This window comes from Hippopotamus amphibius, chromosome 4 (assembly GCF_030028045.1).
Source record: "Hippopotamus amphibius kiboko isolate mHipAmp2 chromosome 4, mHipAmp2.hap2, whole genome shotgun sequence".
Lineage (NCBI taxonomy): Eukaryota > Metazoa > Chordata > Mammalia > Artiodactyla > Hippopotamidae > Hippopotamus > Hippopotamus amphibius.
Genome location: NC_080189.1, coordinates 110,930,885 through 110,942,980, shown reverse-complemented (window position 1 = coordinate 110,942,980; position 12,096 = coordinate 110,930,885). Strand labels below are relative to the sequence as shown.

Below are 12,096 nucleotides of genomic sequence, written 5' to 3'. Positions count from 1 at the left end.
TGCCAGCAAACCTCACCACCTAAGATATATTTTAGCTTATATATGATGGTGTATTTGCAAAAAGAGCAAGAGAAAATCTGGCATTTGCAGTGATCTGTGCCTTTTTTTTTAATCACTCTCTTGATTGGAGCTTTTGCGATATAGGTACCAGGATTCAAAACAAAGCAAAACAAAACTTTTTAAAGCCACTTATCAAAGTCCACTAGAAGCTGCTGTCTTCAAGGCTTTGCTCACCTAGCCAAAGCTCTTGAGGAGACAGCTGTGAATCTGGGCATGCTTAGGGGTACCAGCGGCTACTTTTACGTTCTCCTAATTTTCGGTTGTTCATGGAAATGTCACACCTGCTTGATTCTGGGGGATGGGAGCTGGGGATGTCTCCCGCTAAACCCAGGGGCCCCCTCGGAAGTGCATCCCACGCTGTGCCCCTGGGTGGGACCAGGCCATGTAGATGGGTCTGGATCGAATGGCAGCTGACAGAGTCCTGCCACCAAGCTCTTCACTCTCTCAAGACCTCCGGAAGCATTCCCATAATGGGAGCATTGGGAATGCTCTCCCCTGTAACCTCCCTCACTAGCTTTCCCCTTTGCAAACTTGGAGGCCTGAAGGCAGCCGCCTGAGGAAGAGGAACTGAAAGCAGCCAGGGGTTCAAGAAGCCATTGGTTTTAATGGGGGTGAGAGGGGAGGGAAGAGGTCTAAGGGCGGGATGCTGAGTGTCCTTGTCTTCCGGGTGGGTGTGGTGGGTGTACGGAGGGAAGGGGCACCCTGCACACCCTCTTCTTGGGTGTGGGGTCAGCAGGGAGCAGCGTGGAGGGCAGGAGTGCGTGACCTCTGCTTCTCATCGTGGGGAAGGAGAGAGGAGACGCAGAATGTAGGGGGAGACATGGATGTGTCGATATCAACACAGCCTCGTCTCTGTGAAGCTGGGACAATACTGCACTGGTGTGTATGTGGACAGAGGGTCGAGGATCTGGGCCAGAGCAGGAAAGAGTAGAGGGGTTGAGTGATGAAGCAGCCTGGAAAACAGGGCCAACCCTCCCCTCCACCCCAACCTCCATTCCAGTCCCAGAGGGGCTGCCCTCCTGCTGGCCTCTGCTTCTACTTCTTCCGCCCGATCTGGGCCATCAGGTGGGCGTTGGCAGCTGCCTTGGCTCGCAGGTTCTTGGCCTTGGCGATGTTGAAGAGGATGTTCATGATGTTAGTGGGGACATCAAGGGACAGAGTGAACTTGGTGCGCCGGTCACTCTTGGCCTTGTCCTTGTACAACCTCCCCCGGAGCTGCGCCTGGGACAGGTATTTGTACCGGGTGCTTCCGGCCCCACTGCCACCCCCGGAACCAGGGAAGGTCCTTTTCTCCTTGTCTTCCTCCTCCTCCTCCTTCTCCTGGTCCTCACCTGAGGAGGGGTCTTGGCTGGGCAGGGAGGGGAAGCTTCTCTTGCTCAGCAGGGGCGCATCCTCCATCTGGCTTTTCTTGACCTCAGACAGGGCTGTGTTAAGACAGTTGAAGATGGACTCGGCTTTGCACCACTTTTGGGAGAGGCCTGTCCTGGGGGCCCCTAGGAGCAGCAGTAGCAGCAGGAAGTGGGCCCGTATCAGCATCTCTCCCTGTAGCAGAAAAGACCAAAGTGTCAGGGGGTGTGAGAAGGGGCTTAGGGCTCAGGAGGAAATGGATCAAGTTCAATAGCGCTTTGTTCACGGTCAACTTCACTGGTTCTCAAAGTGTGGTCTGGGACTTTCTAGGTGATGCAGTGATTAAGAATCCTCCTGCCAATGCAGGGGACACGGGTTCGAGTCCTGCTCCAGGAAGATCCCACATGCTGCGGGGCAACTAAGCCCATGCGCCACAACTATTGAGCCTGCTCTCTAGAGCCTGTGAGCCACAACTGCTGAGCCCATGTGCTGCAACTACTGAAGCCCATGCGTCTAGAGCCTGTGCTCTGCAACAAGAGAGGCCACCGCAATGAGAAGGCCGGGCACCACAATGAAGAGTAGCCCCCACTCGCCGCAACTAGAGAAAGGCCGTGTGCAGCAACGAAGACCCAACACAGCCAATAAAATAAATAAGTAAATAAATAAATTTATTAAAAAAAAAAAAGAGAAGTGTGGTCTCTGGGCCGGCAGCATCATGTGGAAATTTGTTAGAAATGCAAAGCTCTCTCGGGCCTTGCTCCTGTGCTAGTTAATCAAAAACTCTGGGGCCAGCAACCTGCATTTTCACAAGCCTGATGATGACTGATCCTTGCTTTAAATGATCTAAATGTATTGAACTAGCTACATAGCTTGCAGGGAAAACAACACAGACTTCGGAATTAGTCAGAGGCAGGTTCAAATTCCAACTTGGTCCTTATTTGCCTGAGGGTGGTGGGCAGATTACTTAACCTCTGAGAATGTCAATTTCCTCGACGGGTAATCGGGGGTAATAATAACCACCTCATAAAGGTTAAGTGAAAGTTAAATGAAAATGGAAAAGCTCCTGGGCTAACCAAATACTTGATGAAGAAGGTTGGTTCATAACTGTTTACATAGAAATTATCTCCCGGTCCTATTAGGGTAAGATTCAGTGCACACACAGCCATCTCAGAAGTGACCTATCTACATCTATATATCTATAAATGTCCTATAACAGCAGAAACTGGCGCAACAGTGTAAAGCAACTATATTCCAACAAAGATCTGGAAAAATATATATACTATAAATTATATAAATAATATAAATATAAATATAAATAATATGTTATAGCAATATAATATATAAATATAGATATATAGACACGCCAGGTAATTGGAATCTGCAGACCAGTATCTTCGTTGTGTTGTGTTTCTTGCTTTTCTTTTTTGTATACACACCATTTGCTCTCCCCTAACCCACACAGGCCCTCCTTGCCTTGAGCTCATCCTAAGTCAGTGGTTCTCAAGCTTCTGAGTGTTCAGAATCATGAGAACGGATTGTTCAAACACCAGCTGCTGGCCCCCATCCCAAGTGTTTCTGAATCAGTAGGTTTGGGGCGAGGCCTGGGAATCTGCATTTCTGACACGTCCCTAGGGGAGGCTGATGCTCTGGGTTCACGGACCACACTTTGAGGACCGCTTTCTCAGTGTTCCAATCCATCTCTGAGCTCCTTAGAATTGTGTGCTCAATTCCCAGAGGACATTTTACAGGGGGTGTGTTGACTGTGGAAGAGTGGACTTATTCTTTCTGTCAACACTGTGTTCAATAACCAGACTTCGGCTTTATCATTTACCGAGGAGCTCCTTAATTATTTTGGGAAAACGTAGCGTGAACGGTGGCTTTCACTGCCTTACACCTTGGAAGCATCTTAAAGCTTGGGAGCACTTTCAAAGGGCTTGTTAAGCCTGAAAAGATTTAAAAAATCAAAAACCAATTCACAGAGAGAGGGTTAACACCGGTGCGGAAGTTGTCTCTCTCTGTCCCTCTGTCCCTTTGTCCCCCTCTCCTCTCACGGACCAGACTCTGCCCTGACCTCCCACTAACTTGCTCAGCTATTAAATGCTCTGGGCCCCAGTATTTCCATCTGTGAGGTCAGAGGATGAGATCCAGGCTCTCCCCTTTCTCTCTCTCTCTCTCTCTCTCTCTCTCTCTCTCTCTCTCTCTCTCTGTCTCTCTCCTTGTTTAGCTTTGTTGAGCTTTTGCAGCATAAAGGAACGGAAAAGTCCATTGCTCCTCACTAAAGTCTGATTCCTAAGCAAGTTTCTCCTCTTACATTCTTTGGATTCTTTTGCTATTGCCCTTAGAGAAACAACACAAAGGTTTAAGATTTCCTTGCTACCTGCTCTGAAAGCGAGCAGTCCCCACCTAGTTAGATTTAAAAGGGAAAGTTCTACATCTTTATTTTTCTTGTTTGGATAGCTGAAACTCAGCTATTCTTTACGGCTATGGTAGCAGTGCTTCTCTGAAGATACACACATACTTCTGAGACCCGTGACAGTCACGTCACGCCCTGGGGTGAGAGGAGTGAGGGACCTGGGCTGGCCTGACATTCAGAGCACCTGCAAGGGAGACAGTACTAGAAGGAAAAAAGTGAAGCCAGAAGGCAAATGCACCACTCCAGGGCTTTGCCCAGCGCCAGCCCCGTTTTCTAGCAGCGAGGAAGGTGGAGATCGTTCCCATGTTACCCAGATCATCTGCAAACACTGGTAAGATGTTGAATTAAAAAACACTTTATAAAACATAACTGCTGAACCTAGGGGACCTTAAAGCATTTCAAAAGGTGTTATAGTAATGAGCTGTGGACTCACAGAAGCGCTTATGTGTCACACATACACACGCAGACTTCCAAGCAATTCACCCTCAAGTGAGCAGAGGGTTCAGTAATGAAAGACTCTTCCCTCCAAGAGGGAGGAATGGCCCGGAGAAAGTTGACATGTTACAGATAACACTTGTCATTGGCAGCATTCGTGTTCATGTTCTTGATGGTCCCTCCTCTTCACAGGTGGCACCTAATCATTAGACACCTGTCCCCTCCTCCAGTGTCCTCAGCGTAGCCAGGGGGAAAGGGCTCCAGGATTTGCGGGCAGAGGACCTGGGCTGAGAACCTCCCCCACCCTCAGATGCCTTCTGTCAACCACTTAACCTCTCAGGTGCCACATCCTAAAAAGGAGACATTACCTGCCTCACGGGTGCATCGAGAGAACGAAAGGAGATGCCCTTGGTAACCAGCAAATGCGAGCATCCTCCCTCTGGGGCAGGCGGTGGGACATCACACCCAGAGGTTTCTACCCCCCACCTTCCCCCATGCACCCCATTTGTAGACACGATTTTCATGTTCACAACTGGAGTATGTTCAGAAAAATACATTTGTAAGACCCTATTCTGCCTCTAGTCTATTACCTTCTGCAAAGCAGGTCTCTCTACCAACAAAGGAAGGGTCATTTTGCCCCCCCTGAGAAACTTCCCCGGGGTCCCTTTGGGGCTGACATCTCCTTATTTAAAGCACAGACCTTGGCGGTTCAGCAAGGTGCCCCCAGGGGCGTTTGCAACTCTCATCTCTCACCGCATCCAGTCCCCAACACCTCCTGCCTAATGTAGGGCAAATCAATTTATCCTTCATAGAGAAGTCCCCAACCAAAACCTTACCCGTGACCGGACTTCCCTCCGGAGTGGAAACGTGCAGTGAGACAGGTAGCAGCTTCAGGACCGGGAAGTCTGCCCCAGGACCATCCCCTCAAACTTCTGTCTCTGCTGGGGTCGCCTTCTCCTTTTCTTGTATTGTCCGTAAGTGGGCCGTGATATTTCCTCTCTATGGAAACCACTCCACTCCCTGTGTGTGTATATAAAAGTGACAGATCACGGGGTGAATTGTAAACCCAGATGCAGTGTCTACATCGGGTTGCGATTCCGTTTAAAATACAGCCAAAGCAGCTGTCCACGTCATGGGGATGACAGGCTGTCAGCACCCTCGACCCCTCCTACCCATCTTCCCTCCCAGTCCTCCCATCGCCTCCCCCGGCCCTTCCTGCCCTAGCAACTTGCTTCATTGATAAAAAGGAAAAACACAGTTGAACTGAGAAGAAGCTTCTTTGAAGAGGTTTATTACTCACCTTAGTTCTTCTTATTAACTTCAGCTTTCCCGCATCCCAGTCTCTTTAGCCCCCCTTTTGGAAACCTGGAGCCAAGACCTGCTTGAGAGTAGAGAAGAAAGCTCCTCTGCTGTCCTGTGATGCTTGTGGGTTCTGACCTGCAATGTTCTCTCTGGCTACTCACAAGGCTCTAGATGCTTACGTGCATCAAAGGGCACGCAGAGGGGTGGGCACGTACCTAGAGCTTTTGGTGAGAAATCACTGGAAATTTACCCACTTCTATTCATCCATTCACCCAATATCTTTTGAGGACCTGCCATGTGTCAGGTCTTGCCAGGATCCTCAGGAAGTGAAAGTGAACTAAGACCCCCGTTCTTATATGGCATCAGCAGTTTACAAAGATGTGTAGAAGCAGCGTAATTTCTGGGTGGCCAATGCCACAGCACAGAAGGGAGCATCCTGTCCTGGAGACTTGAGACAGGTAACATACCAGAGCAGAGCAGAGGGATTGCAGACAGAAAGGAGGTCTGGGGTGGAGAAAGCTATGCAGAGAGGGGCCTGCAGGAGGCAGGTGGGCAGGAGGTGGGAGCAGAGGCTGGGCTCACACTGGGAGGTACCCTGCGTTGAATTTTACTCTGAATGAAATGGCGCAGGTGTGGAGAATTCTGGCAGATTATTTCACAGATGAGACTGTGAGAGAAGTGACTTGTGGGGATCACACAGGTACTTGGTGACTGAGAATCCAGGTCTCATGAGGGCCCAGAACTCTTCTCACATCCGCCTTGAACCTCGGGCCTAACCGTTATGAAGGACGGTGCGAGACCACGTTCTCTCCAGGTCTCCAGGCCAGACCTCAGCTCCCCACCTGGATGGGCACTTTGATCTCTTGAAATTCCTCAAGATGAAGAGGTGAGTGCACTTCTGGAATTATCAAAACTCTTCAATGCTCACAGGTATCTTTGTGAAACGCACGGAAAGCCCTTGTCCGGAAGGACCCCAAGCTCCGCCAGCTTCAGCTTTCATTGTGGCCATGAGGGGGACTGGACCTCACTTCTACTCCTTCTCTTAGAGCTGTCTGTCTGGCAGGCATCCTCCTGAGATTAGTGGCAACATGAAACTAGGAGATCTAACTTCATCCTTCTTTTATTCTAGTCTTTGGGAGAAGATGTTTGTTTTTTTTAAGTTGAACTTTACTTTGTAGCATACTTATCACTTTTAAAACATTGAAATATAGCTGACTTACAATGCTGTGCCAATCTCTGCTGTACAGCAAAGTGGCTCAGTTATACACCTCTATACATTCTTTTTTTGTATTGTTTTCCATTCTGGTTTATTACAGAATATTGAATATAGTTCCCTGTGCTGTACTGTAGGACCTTGTTTATCCATTCTAAATGTAATAGTTTGCATCTGCTAATCCCAACTTCCCAGTCCATCCCTCTCCCCCACCCCCAGGCTTGGCAACCACAAGTCTGTTCTCTATGTCTGTGAGTCTGTTTCTGTTTCATAGATATGTTCGTTGGTGCCATATTTTAGATTCCACATGTATGTGACATATAATATTTGCCTTTCTCTGTCTGACTTACTGCACTTAGTATGATCATCTCTAGGTCCATCCGTGTTGCTGCAAATGGCGTTATTTCATTCTTTTTTATGGCTGAGTAGTATTCCATTGTATATATGTTCCGTATAGATGGTTGTTGTTTTTGTCTGTTTTTTCCATTTCAGATGGTTAGGCAGTCATGGAATTGGTGGAGGTTGAGGGGTAGAGAGATGGGAATCTGAGTCTAACTCCCTTCTCTGCATTTGTGAGCTCTGACATGCCAGAGGGCAGTCTTGTGATGATACCAAATGTTTCTCCTCAAGAGAGGGGATTCTCAGCCTTGGCAGTCATGACATTTGGGGCCAGGTGATGGCGGGGGTGGGCTGCGCTGTCCTGAGCACCGTAGGATGTTTGACAGCTTCTCTCTACCTATTCCAGGCCAGTATCAACCCTCCCCTGCCCAGCTGTGACGACCAAAAATGTCTCCAAATATGTCCCCTGGGGGCAAAATTGCTCTCCCTGCCCCTCCCTCACTCCTTGAGAACCACTGCCCTAGGGTGTGGGGTTTAGAAAGAGAGACAATGAACATTGGCTTCTCTTTTTGGATCTGCAATGACTCCTCTCAACTTCCTAGAAAACCTCCCCACTTGAGACTGGTCCTCCACGGCACTGAAGCATCTTTGTTCAGGGGCTGGTGGCTGTCTGCTGAGCCTGCCGGTCCCTCAGACAGAGGTGGGCTCCTGGGTTCCCACTGGCCCATCCAGGCTCAGCTTTGGGATTTGCCGAAGGCTCCCAGGAGCTCTGACCATGTGAGCAGGCAGGCTCCAGACGGGATGCTCACAGACCTGGGTGGTGGGGAAAGGTGTCGTCCTAATGGTACTTTTCTTAGAGAAGAAAACTTCAAGGAGCAGCCTGTTTGCTTTACAGCTTGAAAACTGCTTCTGGCTGCACCTGGTGGAGGATCGGAGAGTCTTGGACAGAAAGAGGACAATCAGTGAGCAAAAGTCGCCAGGGTTTCAGTTCTTATAAATGATGATTTCCCTTCCTGCCCTTCTCTGACGTGCACACAAAGCGTTCTGCTATGCTGGCCTGTAACAGGGAAGAGCTATATCTGCCAACATGTTGGATCTGTTTCTTTTACTTTAACCTTTGCTTCCCATTGCTTTTGTTCACTAAAAGGATGCTGTCTATACACAATGGCCCCTCTGCCTGAATGTTAAACCAAAGTGCCTTTGTTCAGGGAAGCATCCTGACCCTGTCTGCCTGTGGATGGCTGCAAGAAAGGAGAAATTAACACATCCCCTCCCCGAGGCTGGTTATTCCAGGGGATATTTTGCAAAATGTTTGGCCTTTTTACTCTACTTCCTCATCTCCTCCCCATCTCTGCCCTGTAAAAGAAACTGGAATCCAGACCCTGATATGACGGTTATTTTGAGACTTTATTCTGCTATCTTCTTGATCTGCCGGGTTTTCCAAATAAAGTCGTATGCCTTCCCTCAACACGTCATCTCTGGGGCTTGGTAACAGGTCCATTTCTCTGCACTTGGTGAGCCATTGGTATTGAAGTTGAATCCGGCTTCTGTACTCTGGCACGGCATTAATTCTCAGAGACAGAGTTTTGGGTGAAGTAGAAAGGAATAGCTTTATTGCTTTGCCAGGCAGAGGGGGTCACAGCGGGCTCAAGCCCTCAAACCTGTGTGTACCCCCTGGAGGGGGCAGTGAGGAGTTTTCTAGTAATGGTTCAAAGAGGGCGTGATCAGCTCGTGGTCTGTCTTCTGATTGGTTGGTGGTGAGGTCATCGGGAGTCAGCATCACCGACCTTCTGGTTCCAGCTGGTCTGGGGTCTACGTGCTTGTGGGCTGCAGACAGGTAACTTCTCCCATCTGGTGGGGGTTTCAGTATCTGCAAAACAGCTCAAAGATACTGTTGTGTGTGTCCCTTAGAGGGGAGACCAGGACCTGCCCCAAGGCTGCTCTGTTGTTTCTCAGGTGCTCCTCCCTTATCTCCGCAACCCCTCCCTTCCCTGATTAGCATCTGTGTGAACCTGCCCTTGGAACTCAGGGAAGGTCATGGAGACTGAATGAAGCCTATTTCCTGTAATCAAGAAATGGGGGAGAGACGAAGCGAGAGAGTAGCACAGACATATATATACTACCAACTGTAAAATAGTCAGTGGGAAGTTGTTGTATAACAAAGGGAGTCCAACTCAAGGATGGAAGATGCCTTAGAGGACTGGGGCAGGGAGGGTGGGGGGGACTCGAGGGGGGGAGTCAAGGAAGGGAGGGAATATGGGGATATGTGTATAAAAACAGATGATTGAACCTGATGTACCCCCCCCAAAAAAATATAAGGCAATTATATTCCAATAAAGAGCTTAATAAAATAAAATAAAATAAAATAAAAAAAAAAGGGGGATACAAAGAGTTTGTGCCCTGGAGCCCCACAGGGTCCTGCTCGGTACCAGTATCTTCTACGAATTCGTCTCTATGAATTAGGGATGTAAACACTTGGTGGACGGTATATGTGTGGTGGGAGCTCCCCCAGAACAAAGTAACACTAGGGCCCAGAGGCCACAACTCAACTAGAAAGGAATGCAGTTGGATCCTGCTGTTATCTTTCTGTGCCCATTAACTCTGAAGCCCCTCTCTTGTGTGATTCCTGCGTAAATCTGTTGCGCTGTAACTCCCACCTAACCCTGTAACTTAGCAACGGCCCAGAGGCCATAGAAGGGGAAGTACCCAATCAGGTTATATGCTCCTTTGCTTGTTACCTTATTTGGGAGACAAAAAAATTCCAATGTATAGGAGTTTAATGAAAGTATGTAAGGGGGTGTCCCACTGTGTTTGGGGCTCAGCCTTTGGCTAAGAGTCCGCTGAGCCTGTGCCGGTACAATAAACATCGCTTCCTGCTCATAGCCTCGGTGTCCTGTCTGCCGCGGCTGATTCCTGCTACATATGGAGGGCCCAGATGGGGAGAAAATCTGATCAGCTTCATATATGGATAGAAATGGCTCTCATTTATAAAGCGCATTTCACCAAAGTGCCCAAATCACTTACGCATAATAACATAATTATGTTCTCAACATCTGAGCTAGGCCGTAAAAGGAAAAGATAAGAGAAAAAGAAGTAGGGAATTGTAAGGACGCTTGATTCATAGGAGAGAGGCTTTACCTTGGTGTCAGGAAAGAGGGTTTTCACTTCTGCCTGTTCCTAGCTTGGCGACTATTGGATTGGGACTTACACTCTCTCCTCCTGTTTCCTGTTTTATAAGGTGTAGATCAGTGTACCCTCCTGCTTTTCTAAGGCTGATGTCAAGATCGCATGTGTAAGAACCTGATAAAGTTTTACAAGGAGACAGAGTATTACTGGCATCCTTATTTCTCAATTCTCCCCTTATTTCCCTTTGTGACGTTTAGTTTACTTGACTCCTTTGGGTTTGTCGATTTCTTCTTGTAAGTGTCCATTTTTGCTTTATACAGTTGGAGTGTTGGGCACGTACACATGGTCCCTTTTATCATTTTGCTGTAAACGCTTTCATGACAAATAGCACCTTTTGTCTTAGAATCTGCTTTGTCTGATATCAAAATAGCTATTCCGGTTTTCTGTTGGTTCACATGTGCTTGGTGCATTTTTTTCCAGTTTCTTTTTTTTTTTTTCTGTGTCAGAATTCTCTTGTAAATGGCATATACTGAAATTAAAACAACCTCATCTAGCAACCTCTGTATTAACAAGGCCTTTGAGACGTTTGTACTAATAATGATTACTGATGTATCTGGACTATTTTCTGCTGTTTTACAGTGTGCTTTCTCTTTGCTCTATTCTTCTCCTTTCCTTCTCTTTACTCTTGTTTTCCCTTTTCTGTATTCTTCTAGATTGATTACTTCTTCATTTCATTTTTCACTCTATTAGTTTATAATACAAGCATTTAAAGCTACAATTTTTCCTCTAAGCACTGTTTTGCTCTATCCCACAGCACATGAAAGGGCCCCCTTTAACCTGGTGAAATTATTCTGGTCTGTTGGGTAGGGGAGACCCTTGCCTTGACTCACAGTTCTCCCAACAGGCAGAACTGATTTAATTACTAGTATTAGTACCTCTGCAATAATAGCACACCCATTACACTATTCACCTCCAGTCCTTTCTGATATGAGTTCTCCAGCGCCGTCTCCCATGGACCTATCAGAAATCGGTTTCATTGGACTTTGCATCCACCTTGAAATCAGCAGCAGTTGAAACAGGTGGGGAAAGTTGCAGCCTGTCTCCATGTCCAGGTGCCCTGGCAAATCACAGACATTTTATGGTCCTCTCTAATGGACTTTTGGTGGCTGAATGATTCCTAGAGCAAAGCTCCTGGGGGCCACGGGCAGGAGGCGGCTACCTCCCTCAGAGCTACATGAACCAGAGCATCAAAGCTGTCTCCCTCCAGGGAAGGGGAGAACTTTACCTTCTTGGGTACCCTTGCACGGCTGTCCCATGGGCACCTTCCCAAACGTGGGCCCCGATTACCTAACGTGTAGACAAGGGGATCAATACCGACAGATGCACTTAGGGGATGTGTTTTCTCTAGTGACAAAGGAACATCTCCACAAAGCAGCAGACTGGGCAGGGGGTCTGCTCCCAGATGGGGGTCCAGGATGGTGAGCTCACCCTTGGTTCTGCACAGGGGCAGAGGCAGTAGTAATGGTGGCCAAGCCGCCCACGTTCTCCCGAGGGCAATAAACTCTCCTCTGCCACCCCCACCCCTAAATGTGTTTAGGAACCTCTGTCTACGTGCCTGCAGGTTAACCAGGTATTGCACTCAACCAACTCATCCATCAATCAGAAATAAAACCAGCATGTTCCTATCTGTCATGAATTTTAATCCGTTTCCCTTGTCAAGCCTAGGCTTTGAAGCTGGCTGTGGTCCATTCCTGCCTGTGTCTGTCTGTAAGCAGCTTGACACTGAGATTTATGCCAGGAAAGGTACAACTAACACAGCACCTGAAGTTTAACAGAGACTCAACAAGTAAAGTTGATTCTC

At 48.0% G+C, this 12,096-nt stretch overlaps 1 protein-coding gene across 1 annotated transcript; it reads right to left on the bottom strand.

Moving 5' to 3' along the window:
* Positions 1 to 1,095: 1,095 nt before the first annotated feature.
* On the bottom strand, positions 1,096 to 1,596 carry UCN3 (urocortin 3). Its single transcript, XM_057733667.1, has one exon. It carries the CDS (start codon positions 1,594 to 1,596, stop codon positions 1,096 to 1,098), a length of 501 nt encoding a protein of 166 aa, XP_057589650.1.
* Between the last annotated feature and the right edge of the window lie 10,500 nt (positions 1,597 to 12,096).

Excerpts from the sequence above, each read along its gene's own strand:
- UCN3 (XM_057733667.1), bottom strand. The coding sequence starts at position 1,596 with ATGCTGATACGGGCCCACTTCCTGCTGCTACTGCTGCTCCTAGGGGCC.